The sequence below is a fragment of the Neolamprologus brichardi genome, chromosome 3 (genome assembly GCF_056152115.1).
Source record: "Neolamprologus brichardi isolate AB-2024 chromosome 3, ASM5615211v1, whole genome shotgun sequence".
Lineage (NCBI taxonomy): Eukaryota > Metazoa > Chordata > Actinopteri > Cichliformes > Cichlidae > Neolamprologus > Neolamprologus brichardi.
The window spans coordinates 40,063,766-40,079,700 of NC_142106.1; the positions used below are offsets into that span (position 1 = coordinate 40,063,766).

The window sequence follows — 15,935 nt, forward strand, 5'->3', positions numbered from 1 at the left end:
TAAAGTTACATATGAATAACTTAATGGGGATATAAGTCGGAATTTTTTTAAATGTACAGAAACAGGATGCGTCAGTTTAAACTGTGATATGCTTGTAATGACTTACATAGTGACTGTAGTTTTACTATTGCAAATAAATGTTTCATAGAAGCAGGGTTTTAATAGTTTTGCAATTTTCATTAGTTTTTATTTTTATTTAGTTTTGACTTCAGATTTTCAATTTTATATCAGTTTTAATTAGTTTTTACCAATTGTTTGCTAGTTTAGTTTAGTTTTTATTTTTTTGAAAATCCTTAGTTTCAGTTTAGTTTTGATTACTTTCAGTTATAGTTTTAGTTGTGTTTGCAATAATTAGGTGTAACAAGTTTTAACAGTTTCATCATATCAGTCATTCTCTTCTGCTTATCCTTGGGTATGTTGCTATTCCAGCTACCATACTGCACCCTGGACAGGTCGCCTGTCTGTCGCAGGGCTAACATGCAGAGACAGACAACTCACATTCCCACCTATGGGTTCTTTAAATAAATAAATAAAGGCAGATGAACAACCATTGATACCAGGCAACTATAAAATGTATATCTTGGCCCCAATGAGACTATTAACTCTCGCAGCACCGGGTGTTCGTAATTTTGGTTCAAGTGAATTGATAAACTTTTTGAAGGTAATTGACTCACACAGTTACGGAGATATCCCCGTCCTGTTGTCTCGGGATGCATCACGCTGCCTTGCCTGGGGTTAGCTTCTGTTTTCTGGGGATGAGGGTTGAGTGTGCTCCCTTACCTTCTCAAGGTAAGCTAGGTTAGCCTTCTTGTGTGAGCTTTTCAAGTGCACTTTAAGGTTTGTGGGATTTTTTTCCCTTTAGAAATGTCCCTCATAATTTGTCTCTTTCCACTACAAGACACTTGCTTTATCCAAAACACAGTCATATTCAAAGTAATCCCAAATTGGACTCTGGCGCTTTCTCCCGACTTTTCCTGACATGATTCTGCGCGTGGACGGAGCAGCAACACAGACTCGACTAACGTACTGCCACCTGCTGGCATAATGAGACACAGCAAGAAAAAAATCTGTAAACTAAACTTCATTTTCACCCTTGACTATTGTATGACACGCACACATCAATGAAAACTAAACACATTTTTGCTATAAATTCAGTTAATTTTAGTTAGTTTTGTGAACACTCATTATAGTTTTAGTTAGTTTTCCTTTTTTTGTGTTTATTTTTATTTCCGTTAACGAAAATGTTTTTTCACTTCTAGTTTTCATTATTTCGTTAGTTTTCGTTAACGATAATAACCTTGCATAGAAGTACCTTCAGCAACAATTAATTCAGCAGTGACTTTGTTCTTACTTTTGTCAGTGAATTTGTGACATAAACCAGGGACAGCAGAAAGATGAGGATTAAAATGTTGGTGTTTCTGACACCAGCCAGTCCTCTGCTCCTGATCGCTGCTGCTGCCATCACTGTTGAAATAAAAACAACATTTGAGCTTGAGAGAAAATGAAAGAAAAGAAAAGAATAAATAAAGAATCAAATCTATGTTTCCTCTTGTTATGTTAATAATATATTTTTTAAAGAATCTTGGGTATAAACCATCCTAAGGTGGAGTTTTGCTGATCTTACCTGCCTGGTGAAGACACAAACAGCTGTTTCACAGACTGAAAACACAAGGGAATTGCATGCTACAAATACTTAATGTTCTCCTGATGTGACTTCCCTCTGATCTGTGAGCTGCTCTTTCACTTTTATCTCACAGTTGTGATATGATCTATGTGGCGGGGGTGTGGTCTCCGGCCTGCTGCAGCAGAGGGGTGTTACAGTGAGCTCTCAGGGAAGTGTGGCTGAGAGGGCGGGTGTGACTGCTCAAGGTGATCATCTTCTTCTCTGTATTTTTAAATACTGATGATGGAGACGGAGACTGGAAGGAAGAAGCAGCTGTTCCTGTGTGACTGATGCCAGAACATCAGAACACAGTTGCTAAAGCGAAAATAAAATTAACCTATAGTGAATGAAATCCAGTGTGCGTTCCTTCCTCTTTCTTCCTCTTAAGCACTTAAGGATTGCTGGAGATGGCTTGAAGACTATCCCAGCTGTCACAAGGTAAAACTCAGGGTACACACTTGACAGTTCACCAATCATGATTGTAATTCCCAAAAGAATCACCAATTAACCTAAAAAAGCAAGTTGTTGGACTGTGAGAGGGAGCCGGAGCACCCTCAGAGAACACAACATGCAAACAGCAGCCAGCAGATTCACATGCACGACCTTCTTGCTGTGAGGCAACAGTACCAACCACTGCACCACCGTGCTGACCTTAGAGTGCAGCCGTATGGTGGAAAATGTTACTGTGGGTGCGCTAGATTATATTACATACAGAAAAAAGTACTGATTTATTATTTTAGTGGGCAAAAGAGTCAAGATTGGATCTAAAGGATGTAAATGGAGAAGCACAGTGCATTTCTACTCAGTCTGAACACTCGACACAGCCTCGTTCACCCAGCTGCACACACATGATTAGGGGAAACTCAACGTTCAGTATCTTCTTTTTTCATCAAAAGACTTTCTCTGTATCTCTGCTCTGTTTGTTTTTGACTTGAAACACTAAATAAAAGTTTTACTACACATCTGTCTCTATTGTTTAATCAGCAGCTGTAATACTAAACTGTCCAAAATTTAAAAGTCTACATTTAGTAGATTTAGAGATATTTATTTCACCACTTTTTGTTAATGATACTTTATAAACCTATTCTGCTGTTTAACAAAGACAGTATCATCATGTTTAAAGCACTTTTAAATCTAACAGCAGCACTCAGTTCTCCTGCACATGTGTGATCTTGGAGTGAACTGAAGGTTCAGATGCATCTCTCAGGTCCTGTGTGGAGACTTTGCTGGACTTTGTCTGTCTGTTAAAGATGTGGTTTTCAGATGCTATTGAGCTGGTGTAGATAGTGGGGGGTTTAGGTCTGAAACATCCTCTATTGTCCTCCATTCATCCAGTTTCATGAGATAACTTTTTGGTACAAGGAATGGACTGAAAAAGACTGAAAAGAGAAACTTTGAAAGAGTTTAAGAAGCCTGGAGGAAAAACAGTGCTTGTTTAATCAAATGTAATAATACACATTGTTTAAATGTCCCAAAGTAAAGAGATCTCTCTGTGAACCTTTAATTCATCACCCTCTTGTGGCAGCAGCTGGCTACTGTTATTTGCACATGTGCATTGTGGTTTTTTTTTTTTATTCCGTTATAATTTAATACAAAACCCTTTAATTAAATTAGTGAGTTGAAGTAATATATGAAATATTAGTGTTAGGTAAGACCCAGAGTTCAGTTTATTGGACATTAGCTACATTTAACAAGAAGATATGAGATCCAAATATATGCTTATGTCAACACATGTTCATTTGATGAAGTTTACTGTTTTTTTTAGCTTGCTGTTGCTTTTGTGTGTCTGTGTTTAGGGGGGGGGGGGGGGGGGTGTCATGTGACAACCTCTTTGGCTTCCAGAATTGTGACATCACACCCATTTAGAATCTTACCACCACTTTCATCCTTTGATCCTTTGATCCTAAAACCCTTAAGTAGAGGTGAGAAGCAACAACTTTTAGTTTGTTGTTCGCAGCATTTATGTTCGCAGCATTGAAACGTTCGAGAGAGAAACCTTTCAAAACAATTGGATCCTTTTCAGAGCGACGTTTTACACTTTCCAACATGTCTCTGAAAAAACACACAAGAAAAGAAAAAGTACAGCCCAGCTCTTCTCTTCTGGCTCAAGAAGACAATATTCAAGTTCAGAAGATGTGCTTGGAAGAAATGCATGAGGAAAATCTCATGAACAAGCACAACAAGCAACACCAGGCCCAGGCAGAGAGTTTTTTAAAACAACGAAAGGAGATTATCTTCCTCAGAGAAGAAAATGAGAGAAAGAGCGCTGAAGTAGATAAATTGTTCAGCCAGCTTCTTGAAAAGGAAGATATTCAGAAGGAGAAAGAAATGGAACTCCTAGACGTGCGTGGAAGGAACTTTGAGCTCAAAGCAAAGCTTGATAAAGCAATAGAAAAACTCAAAGAAATCCTCCAGCAGAAGAAAAATGAGAAAGACAAAGACAAAAAGGATCGGGAGCTGCAATTAAAGCTTGATGAAGCTCTGCAAAAGAATACAGAAATCCTCCAAGAGAAGAAACGGCAGGAAATAGAACTTCAAAACTTGGGGATAAAATACAAAGCATTGCTTCAAGAGAGAAAGCAACAACCGATCAAACAGAAAGAAAGCAAGCTTGAAAGCGAGCTGAAAACAAAGCTTGATAAAGCACTGCAAAGAAATGACCAGATTCTTCAAGAAAAAGAACAAATGGAAATAAACCAGAGAGACATGCGGTGCCAACTCCAAAGCATGGAGGAAAAATGCAGAGTCCTGGAAGTAAAACTTGATAAAACTGCAGTGCACAAGCAGAAATATCAAGAGCTGCTTCAAGAGAAAGAACAACAGGACATAAAGCAGAAAGAAGACAAACGTTTACTCCTGGACTTTGAGAGAGAAAACCAAAAGCTGCAAGAACTTTACAAGAAAATGAACAACAGAGCAACTGAGATGGAAGGAGAGAAGGACAAACTGCAAAAACAGTGCTCAGTGATGCAGAGTCAGCTCAATGACATGCTGACAGAAAACACCAAACTCGAGGAACTTTCAAACACCTTAAAGTGCAAAAACACTGAGGTGCAGCTGCTAAAGCAGCAACTCGAGAAAACAAATGAAGACCTGCAGTGCAAACTTCAAGAAACCGAGAGGAAAAGTCAGCAGTTAGAAGACACTCACAACAAATTACAGGAGCGTTATACAGAGATGCAGGAGGCAAAGGTAATGCAGGAGGAAACATCTAATGAGTTGAAAGAAATGCTCAAAGACAAACAAGCCGAATTAGAAGAAGTGGAGAAAACATGCAGGAGACTTGAGAAGGAGAATACCGAAACAATCGATCAGCTGAGAACCCTGATCCTAGAGAAAAAGGTTCTCGTGGAAAAGCTCCTGGAAAAGAAGAAGAAACGCTTCCGCTTCTTCTGGAGGAAGGACACTCCTGCTTTTTCTTCTCTTTCTACTTTTTCCACTGCTGATGTCACCTCGTCTTCCTCCACCTCTGTTCCATCGTAATTTTGACCTCCCCTCTCCTGCCCTCTCCCTCTCTCCTGACACCTTGACACCTCTCCCTCCCCTAGCTCCCTTGAAGTCCTAACACCTGTCCCATCTCCCTCCCCCCTCTCCCTCTCTTTTCACCCTCACCCCCCAACCAGTCCTGACAGTTGACTGCCCCCTCTAGAGCCTGGTTCTGTCATAGGTTTCTTCCTTTAAAGGGAGTTTTTCCTATCCACTGTCGCACCTAGTGCTTGCTCAGAGGGGATTGTTGGGGTTTTCTCTCCTCTATCTCTTTCCTCCTTTCTATCCCTTTCCTTGACCCCCACCCCACCCCCACCCCTTCTATTTCCCCAAAAATGTAATAATAAACACAATTGGCTGCATTTTAAATGTGTCTGATCAACGTCTTCATTCAAGAATGAATTGTCTTTGTCACAGAGTCATGCGTATTTTGTGTTTTCCTCGGGCTGGTGATCCTCACGGTCGTTCAGCCAAGAATTCCAGATTACCAGCAATACCTTCAATTCATTGACATTTGCAAGCATTCCTTTATACACAGCATTTCAGTCAGGTTGAGGTCTGGCCCTTCCAAACAAGCCATACTTGTTTGGTCTTTTTCTAATTAAACTGTCATGAACGTTCACATTTAACATGCTGTCTGAGGCCTGTAGAGGCTCATTGCCTCATTCGCTAATGCACAAGTTTAAAGAATGTTAGCTACCGCTCACCGCTCGTCTGCAGGCTTTATTTAAATGGAAAACTTCCACAACAACACTTTTCTCAGACAGGCATGAAGCTGACTTTTAAGAAGGTCTTTGTTTGTTCTTTTCATATATTTTACTGTCAAATGAGGAAACCAGAAGGGAGTGACCTCTCTGTAGAAACACACTTTTATCTAAACTATTATTGTATGTTCTGAGGTCTGACCAGTTTATTGATTAACCTCCTTAGCTTCTCTAATTGGAGATCTTACAAAAATTGTTAAGCATGAAAATGTTTCAATTTAATGTTTCAAACTGAATACTGTATATGTAAATGTCTTCAAGTGGTCCTATTTGTAATTTCACAAAAAGGTAGCACGTGGACTTGCAGATATGTTCTACAGAACCTGTGAGGCAACAGATTTTTTCTATACAGTCATCAAACGTTTTTGCAGTGGCATCAAAGTGTTAAACTTTTATTTAACATGTTTCAAGGCATTTATAATTCTCATGTTTCAACGACTTTTATTTACAAAAAACAACTACATGCAGCTAGAAGTGCTGTCACTCCCACAACTAAATATTATGGTATTTTTGGCCTTATGACCATACCTGTGCTTTTGAAAAACCAGGAATTCTGTAAATGGAGTGCCTCGATGCTTAAAGAAACACACGCAAGGTTATGCTAAAATGATTCTGCTTCACCAACATGCAAACCATTAGGAAAATCAAGCTGTTAATAAGCTTAAAAAAACAAAGCAAATTAGCTCAGGTGTGGTTCTAGGAACAGGCGCAGTTGTTAGTAGAATCAAGTGGGGAAGGATTGTAGAGTCTGTGCTCGTCATTTGTCTCCATGCTTCAGGACACTGTAGACTTTGTCAGTGAATCTCAGAGATAGGAACGCTTAAGCTTCTAAGATAAGATAAGATAACCATTATTAGTCCTACACGTGGGAAATTTGTTTTGCCACAGCAGGAAGTGGACAGTGCAAAGGTTATATAGCAAAAAATAGAATACAATAAGAATAAAATACTGTACAAAACCGTACAGAATAGAATAAAATAAAATACTATATACAGTAGAATAAAATAGAATAAAATATACAATAGGATAAAAATAGAATACAAATTCTATATCTAACTGAGTAAAAATACAACTTTTTTTACAACAACGGCCTGAGTCTCCGCAGAGGTACAGCCTGCTCTGCCCTTTCCTGTAGAGGGCGTCTGAATTATGAGTCCAGTCCAGTTTGTTGTTCAGATGAACACCAAGGTACCTGTAGCTGTCCACAGCCTCAATGTCCATACCTTGGATGTTCAGTGGTTGCAGTGGAGGATGCAGTGGAGGATGTTTGTGCCTGCGGAAGTCTACCACCAGCTCCTTGGTTTTACTGGTGTTAATCTGGAGGTAGTTGTGCTGGCACCAGTCCACAAAGTCTTGAGTCAGTCCTCTGTACTCCTTGTCATCCCCATCAGTGATGAGGCCGACTATTGCAGAGTCATCAGAGATCTTCTGCAGGAAGCACTGGGTGGAGTTGTGGGAGAAGTCTGCAGTGTAGATGGTGAAGAGGAACGGAGCCAGAACCGTTTCCTGTGGGGCCCCCGTACTCCAGACGACCCTGAGCTGATGCCATCTGGACCTGCAGCTTTCTCTAGCTTTAATCCTCCTCAGTTCCCTCCTAACCTGTGTGGTTGAGAGAGACAGGCTGGAGCCTTGTGTTGAGTGTGTATTGGATGCTGTTGTTGGGGGTGGGGAGGAGTGAGCAGGGTGAGTAGGGCAGGTGTGAAGTGGCTAAGGTGTCTGAGCTGATGTTGGAGACTGCCTCATGGATGAATCAAATCTGTTGAAGAAATGATTCAGTTCATTTGCCCACCTCACATCCCTCCCAGGCAAAGAGTTCTGATGTTTGTGGCCTGAGATGGTTCTGAGGCCTCTCCAGACTTCGCCGACGTTGTTTTGCTGAAGCTGGTTCTCCATTCTAAATTCTAACCTGTTGCTGGCTTTAGACAGGTGTTGTACAACTGTTTTTAAGCATCTGTAACTCCTCTGTAAAAATTCCAAAGGCTCCTGAACTCAGTCATTTCGGAACTCCAAAGAATAGTGTCACAGCACAACCACAAAGCTGAAAGTTGGTTGAGAGCAGAGTGTGATGCAGCCCTACAGAAAGCTGGCATTTTAATGGACATTTGGGCTATTTTTAGTCAGGCTTTTGTTGTTTTGTTTTGTTGTTGTTTTCTGTGATTTTTGCCTAGATTTGCATGTGGCACCCTCCCTGTGATTACCGTAATGGCCCTGATAATACTGAAGTCTTTACTTCCCAAGCAGAAACATCTGCCTGTGAACACAGTTCCTAAATCCCAACAGACAAGACAGGATAGGAGAAATTTAAAAATCTTCTTTTTTTTAAGAAACCGTAACAAAGCTAAAAGCTAAAATGCTAAAGCTAAAAATAAAATGAATAAAAGTAGAATGTTTAATGTTGAACAAACCAATGTAGAAAATGACTTTAATAGATATGTATACTGTTTCTACCACTGAAAACCAGCAAGGAACAACAGAGGTAGAGTTTGGTCAGATCTATTGTAGATTATCATTAATAATTTTCCTATAATACATGTAGAGTTATGTGTGTGCCCAAAAGACCACTATATATACATCAGTTCATTTATCTTAACTGCATTCAGATGAAATATAAGCACTTCAATATTAAAATATGATCTATACCTGCAAAAACTAAATCAGTCATTACATTAAACTCATCTTGTTTTCATAGAGCATGTGATCAGGCTTTATCTTTTGAGACCATGTTCTCTGGATCATCACCATCTTGTCTGCTCATCCAGTTTCAGTCAGTGGAGTCTTGCTTTTCTTGGAGTTTCATCTACTAGCAAAAAAAAAACTGGTGGTAACACAGACAAAAATAATTTTTGTATTCACTAAAAGGAAAAATTTAAGTCGTCCTAAACCTAAATCATGATCGTCATTCAAACAACCCTGTGGACTATTCCTGAGTTGTCTGCTCAGTACATTGGGCGTGGCTGTAGCTCAGGAGGTTGGTGGTTCGATCCCTGGCTGCTCTGTCTCTGATGGATCCTTCTGTGTCAATTTATGAAAGAAGAAATGGTGTAGTTGTGAAATGATTGTACAGATGTGTGGAATGAGGCATGTTGAGTGCTCAGGGAGAGTAGAAAAGATGCTGCATATGAACAAGCCCATTATTTTGGAACTTTACAGTGTTGTTTATTAGAGATTTACATCGTTAATTTATTACTGAGACTAAGTGGGATTTAAACTGCTTCCACAAAAAGCCAGGACAGTGTCTATAGTTTTTAAAGAGATGCATTCAAGAAACTACAATGTATGAAAAAAAAACTTCAAGATGAACACTTCAGGGACCTCTAATTAAAAGAATTCCTGAAAAGCTACAACCGCAGCTGAACAAAAGAGTAATTGGTGGAACTTTTGCAATCACTATATTCTGAAATAAAGGATGAGACAGCTCAGCACAGCATGTTATTAACTTCACACATCAAGTGGTTCAGTCCAGTCAGACTTCAGTTTTGCAGCCACCGTCCCCATCCTGCTTCTTCGACTGGTCGTCACGGTAACTCTGGACTTTCCTCCAACGAATCCTGAAGTCTGTCAGTCCTTCTGACAGCATGAGGCCTGACAGCTGGACAAAATGTGCAGATGATGAAAAACATGAAGCATAGTTTGAACTTGTGTCAAGTTTGTGTTCGTGACTGAACTGCTGACCTGCTGTGAAACCTGCTGCTGGATCTCTGTGCCGTGCATGTCTGCCTCTGACTGAAGCTTCATTTTCAGCACTGTTTGCTTTGTCACTGCTAAAAATGAACCACATATAAAAACACAAAGATCAGTATTTTACATGATGACAGGATCTTACAGTGTTTGCATTCTGGACCTCACCTGTGAAACAGAAAAAATAGTTACTGCTGCTGCAGTGGTCATCAGCCCATTTCCCTGACATTAAATTCAGTGCTCCACAGTACTGTGAGTTGTAGTTATTAGGTTGAGAAGACGCCCAGTTAGTGAATGTTGAGGTTGTGTTGTCAGACCAGAAGGCCCAAGGATCCCTGTAGAGGCCAATCCACACATATTGAACCCCTGATCCATTCAAAGTGAGCGTGATGTCTGATTTCTCCTCTTTGCTTCTTATACTGGTCAGGTCTGTGTGGTATGTCCTGCAGTACGACTGAGCCGCTGACCAGGTGTAATTCTCCATCACGAAGATGTAACTTGTACTGCTGGCTGTGAATGTTTAATAGAGGAATTATATTTAAAATAGGTGAACTATGAATCTTATAAAATTGCAGACATAACTAGGGTAACAATCTATTTTCCTACCATTGTAACACAGGAAAGGGTAAGAATCTCCACAGGGTTTATCATTCATCTCTGTTTGTCCCTGAAGAGCCACACAGTATTCCTTAGCATATGCACAGTTTGGTTGGCCTTTAGCCCAGATCAAAAATTCATGTTTACTGCGAACATAAAAAAGTTTTCCCTCCATGGACCATTTCCAGCTGTAACGATCATCATAGAGCCCTGTCCAAGCCAAAGCATCAATCCTTGGTGACATTGAGAAAAGCAGTTGGTTGATGTTGCTGTTGTAGATGGTGACCAAGTCAGTGAAGTGTTCTCTGCAGTAACTTTGGGCTTCAGTCCAGGTCATCAGCTGGTTCACAAAGTGGTATTCTCTGGAGTGGGGAGGAAGAGTGGAAAGCCCTCCTGAGAAAAAGGAGACAACATTTTTTAATTGGTGAAATTGGGTTTGTAGACAACTCATGGATGTTAAGCCAAGATGGTAACTTTAAAAGGTTTATTTAAAGCTAGTTATGAACTTTTGGTACAGACTGAGAGTTAACTTCAGGGAGAGCCAAGGCCAACATAACAAACAAAACATCCCTGATGTAAAAATAAAATAAACTTACCTAACTCCAAAGAAAACAAAATATACAACCTATAACCATAACCTACCTAGCAACACATAAACAGGAGAAAACAGGGTGTCAAAACAAAAGGCAGCTCTCCCCTAGAGGCAGTCTGAACATGAAAACAAAAATGCACATACAAGTCACAAAGGCATGCAAGCCTGCACAGGTATGCCAACCAAAATGGCCAGAGGGCACAGAAGCACAGCTCCACAGGCCTTAAGTAGTGCTCTGCTGATTAACAATTAGCTGGACTCTGAGCAGCATCCAATCAGGACAGAGGAGGTGGAGCCTAGACAAAACAAAGAGTTAGTAGGGAGAAGAGACATCCTCCTGGGGGATGTAACAATGGAAGTCAATTTACAAAAGTAAAAATTACAACAATCTCAGTAGTCATACAGTAAGAAGCCAGGTTTTGGAAGCAGCAGCCTAAGCAGAGAAGCCCAGACCTCACTCTACCGAGCTACCTCTTTCAGTATATCTGGGAATACACCGAAGTACCCCCTGCCCAGTTGAGAGGCATAATCTCTCTGGCGTGTTCCAGGTCTTGCCAGGGGACTCCACCTTGTGGTATATGCCTTGAACACCTCCATCCAGGTCAAGGTAGGTGCTCTACCTTGACCTGCCTGGCAGCTCCATCTTCATCATCTCACCACATGTCTAAACCACCTCGACATCACCTCTATAACTTTGTTTTCAAACTCTTCATTCCCATTTTTAGTCCTGTTAATTCTGGTCACTCCCAATGAACATCCGAACACCTTCAGCGCTGCCTTTTGCCGTTTTGTTAGTGCAGCTGTCTCTAAACCATACATCATCGTGGATCTCACTACTATCTTGTAAACCGATAGAAACACGTCTACACATCTAAGAAGTCTAGGTTAGTGGAAGATGAGTGTTGTGTGTATAAAATAATACAATAATACAAATAAACAGCCATGGGGTACAGGTGTATCACTGAGGTGTATGGGAGCTATTCCTTCTCTCTCCCCTTTGGGCCACCTGTGCCTCAATTTTATTCCACAACCTAGACATCCACATTACTTACACTCTCAGAACACATACATATAGGGCCATGGGGGTAGGCACGCTTTTGGGGGGCTAGAGGACGGTCTGTCAATTTTAAATGCATGTAGACATTGAGAGGTCTCAGGAGGATCCATGCTGACATTTGCTGCTTTCTGGCAGAAAGCACCATGCCCCTCCCATGTTTTAAATGCACTTTAGAACAGCATGTAGCAACACCACATATGAGCAGGCAGAGAGAGGCATGGGGCCTTTACACCCCTGTTCTCTCTGGAGGAGGAGGAGTTGGCGATCAGATCTGGGTCTGGGATGCTGGACCTCCCTGCTGCTGCAGAACCGGGGGTGGACTGCTTGTCTCCACCCCAGGGAAGAGGGCAACATCTCCTGAGTCTTGGGTCCCCTCTGGGGACGATAGTTCTGGACATGGGGTATAGAGTATGTTTGGGGAGTGTGATTGTGTTTGTTAATTTCTGTTTGTCTCCACATTGGTCCGCTCTGGTGCAGCTAGCTGCCGGCAGAGCCCGCAGGCACGTCACTGGAGCCCCCTGTGGTTTCTGCACTCTGTGGCTGCTGGGTGACCCCTCATCTGGGGCTCTCCTCAGCTCTTTCCAGGAGGGTGGCACGGCTGCCCCTCTAGTGGTCCTCTTTGAGCTCTTGCTCTGAGAGGCCTCTATATGTCACATGGGTGCTCACAGATACACTAAATCTTCCTTTGCTGCTGCTGCTTTATAGCATACTGTGTGCTGTTGGTCTTGCGTGCTGCTCAGTAACATTCAGTATTTATCATTTACTGTTACTTATACTTATCTAGATTGTTGCTGTGGAGTTTTGTGGTTTTTTCACACTAGACTTTTCCCCTCTGTTTTCCTTTCTTTTCCTGTCTTACTTTCTACTTTCATTGTCTGGGCAAGTCTGAGTAACTTTCCACAGCATCAGCTCTCTTATATCTTTAAATATCTGGCAGCGCACACAATGAGTCTTTGCCAGATTGTCTGCTAACCTCTGTTAGTTCACAGCCTCATGTTTCTGTGTATCTCTCAGTGTGCATTACTAACCTCTCTCTTCCTGTCTCCTAGTCGGCACCTGAACTCATCATCCAAACCCTGCCATAGCCAGCTTAACCCTTTTCATGCAAACTGCCATTCACACCTGCCTGCCTCCCTGCGCACCCGTAAAGGACTCAGTACTCGCCCGGACCTCGCCTCACCTCCACCTCCAGCTTATCCCTGCCTGCGAACACGTAAGCCATCTCAGCTTATAAAACTGGGAAACTCTCACAACTCCTTGGACTGTTCTGATTATCCTCTCCTTCGTTTCAGTGCCCCTGGTCTGCCATAGTTTCCACCTGCCCCACCCACTCCAGCCCTCAGCAGTTTTTGTGACCTGACAGTTTCATGCTTAGCCTAAGCCCAGCACTTCACAGACACCACGCTTGTGCACAAATTTAAATCTTGTTTTTGTCTTGATTATCTAAATTAGGAATTCTTGTAAATAAAAATTTTGTTTTTGCAAATCACGTCAAGCCCCCGGTCTTTTGGTTCTGTGCTTGAGTCCATTCCACTTCACGGGCCTCTGAGCCATGACATCTACCTTTCCTATCCCCCAGTCATGTCTGTCCTGCTTGTAATAACTTATTAAATTAAATTAAATTAAATTAAATTAAATTAAATTAAATTAAATTAAATTAAATTAAATTAAATTAAATTAAATTAAATTAAATTAAGATCAACAGGTGAAATGACATGGCAAAGCTGTAATGATCCACTTGGAAAAATACATCAGTTAGTCACCTTTCTTGCCCTTCAGACAATAATTCTGATTGCTAAATTAATGAACAGGACAGGCAAAAAAAACACAAAAAACAACAACCCCAAAACAACAACAACAAAAACCCAAAACAGAACACTGTCAATGCTCCCTCTTCCCTCTGATTCCACACCTTTTTGTCTCTGTCTCACTCTCTTTGTGTTGTGTCTGTGTGGAGGGTTAATTATTCTATTACTACCTCTTCCCTGGCATAAGTGTGTCTGACACGCACCTGATGCTATCATATATTTTTCACATGTTTGTACTTGTTTGCTTGAAATATGGTATTTGGATTTTACTTGGTATGTCCTTATGTGTTGTGTGTGTTTTGCCCTTTTTCTGTCTTTTCAAATCTCAATTTAATTCTCAATGACACATTCACCCTAGACAAATAAATAACAATAACTATCACCTACTTTTGGCCCTATGCAACATGAAATGACTTACCTGTTTACTGAACAGTGACAGAAAAACACATCCAGACCATGCACTCAGCAGACACTGACCCAGTACAGAAAGGTCTCATGAGCCAAGGTGCTTTAATCAAGCTTCACAAGCCCTATGTGTGCAAAACTGCACCTGGCACCCTGCTAGTCAGTAGTGTTAACCTGGACTACTAACAATACAGTTTTAAAATTTCATTCTTATATACAATTACATTTCTGCAAAGATTTTATGGGACTAGAATCATACTGACTAGTGGAATTGTAGTGTTCTAATAGAACAATAAAAAAACAACAAAAAACCCAGATTTAATTAGATAAATACAATATTATAGAAATAGTACAAAAAGCCTTTAAATAAATCAGTCTTAGTGCGATACAATGAGAAACTTACATTTCAAAATGAATGGAGGTATTGCACAATGAGGAGGTAAATGAGTTTCTGTCCTTGATGGGTTATCAAATGCATTGTTTGACAAAAACAAAACAACATAAACATGTAACCTGATGACCCAAATGTCTCTCAGTATATTTTTATGCTATAGCTCCAAAGATTAAGATACTAATATTACTGACCTGATAGCAGCAGGATGACCAGCAAACTGGTTTCTTCCATTCTTGGTTTAATAGAAAGATTAATGATAGATAACATACCTGACAACCCGTATTTTCATTTGTTGAGTGAAACTGACTTTTAAAGAGGTCTTTGTTTGCACTTTTCATAAATTTTACTGTCAAATAAGAAAACCCGGAGGTAGGAGTTATGGTAATAAATGTCTTTCATGGATGTTAGTAAATCATATTAATAGACTCATTTAATTGTGCTAATCCTTTTAATATGAATTTATCTAAACTCTTGCATTTATGAGGGGAAAGAAAATGTACTGACAGAGACATCTCTTCATTCTTCATGTATTAGCTTCCCTTTATTGGCTCCCTTTTTAACTTGGTGTATGATTGTCCTGGCTGTCCTCTGCAATATTGCTTGTTGATCAGGGGCAGTACCTTTGGAAAGGCAGAAGGGGTGTTGATCCCCATCATTAAGAAAGGGGACCAGAAGGTATGCTAAACATTATGTCCAGAGGAAAGCTGACTCATCCATTGTCAAGTTTATACCATTCAAATGTTTATGCATGTTTCTTTGAAAACTAAAATGCTATAAATGATATGTCCCAAGACTTAAAGAAAAATAAGTACGGTTACTAAAAGGTGACTCTCCCTCACCAAAATGCATATCATTAGGAAAATCAAGTTATTAAAATAAGAAACAAATGCAGCTAAGATCATTCGAGGTTCTGGGAACAGGTAAAATAGCATTTCATAATGTTTATGATTCAAAGACGTTTGTTGACAAATAAACAAACATTAAAGCGGGGCCTCTCCCAGAACTGATTAGATTTTTGTTCATGTGACTTTACCTATGTTTCTTAAAAAACTAAAATTCTGTGAATCATATGTCTCAGGGCTTAATTCAAGGTAAGCAGAGTTTTATTGTCAACCCAACAACATGCACTCAAGTATACAGTGCGACAAAATATCATCGTCCTGGATCAAAGGTGCAAACTGTAAAAATAAAATGGGAAAATTCAAATATACATACATACTTACAACTATACAGAAATAAGATAATCTAAGAGTAAGTACAACAGTATTGTACTTGAATACAGAGAGAGTAAGAATAGAAAACAATGACAATAAATAAATACAATAGTACACAGAATAAATACAATAGACAGAGTCGATCAGTACAATACGGGGTAGTGCAAGAATTGGTTGTGAAAGGAGAGTGTTATGTAGTCCAAGAAGTGTGTGGAGAAGAGAGTTCAGTGTGGGGGAGCGCAGCACAATCTTGCCAACCTGCTCCTGATGACGCAGA

The 15,935-nt window shown here is 40.3% G+C and overlaps 2 protein-coding genes across 2 annotated transcripts; one reads left to right on the plus strand and one right to left on the minus strand.

The window, feature by feature from the left end:
• Positions 1–3,625: 3,625 nt before the first annotated feature.
• On the plus strand, positions 3,626–5,473 carry LOC148104312 (uncharacterized). Its single transcript, XM_087837630.1, has one exon. The coding sequence runs from the start codon at positions 3,626–3,628 to the stop codon at positions 5,144–5,146; it is 1,521 nt and encodes a 506-aa protein (XP_087693756.1). The 3' UTR covers positions 5,147–5,473.
• Positions 5,474–9,376: 3,903 nt separating this feature from the next.
• Positions 9,377–14,711, minus strand: LOC118455777 (macrophage mannose receptor 1-like). Its single transcript, XM_087837631.1, has 5 exons — positions 14,636–14,711; positions 10,198–10,581; positions 9,760–10,101; positions 9,586–9,674; positions 9,377–9,502 (listed from the first exon to the last, which is right to left on the minus strand). The coding sequence occupies exons 1-5, from the start codon at positions 14,709–14,711 to the stop codon at positions 9,377–9,379; spliced, it is 1,017 nt and encodes a 338-aa protein (XP_087693757.1).
• Between the last annotated feature and the right edge of the window lie 1,224 nt (positions 14,712–15,935).

What these genes read in the sequence shown, in the direction of transcription:
- LOC148104312 (XM_087837630.1), top strand. Translation starts at nt 3,626, where the DNA reads ATGTTCGCAGCATTGAAACGTTCGAGAGAGAAACCTTTCAAAACAATT.
- LOC118455777 (XM_087837631.1), bottom strand. Translation starts at nt 14,711, where the DNA reads ATGTTATCTATCATTAATCTTTCTATTAAACCAAGAATGGAAGAAACC. An exon ending in CCCTTTCCTGTGTTACAATG is followed by an intron (nt 10,102 to 10,197) that starts GTAGGAAAATAG and finishes AAACATTCACAG; the next exon opens with CCAGCAGTACAAGTTACATC. An exon ending in AGCAGCAGGTTTCACAGCAG is followed by an intron (nt 9,503 to 9,585) that starts GTCAGCAGTTCA and finishes CATTTTGTCCAG; the next exon opens with CTGTCAGGCCTCATGCTGTC.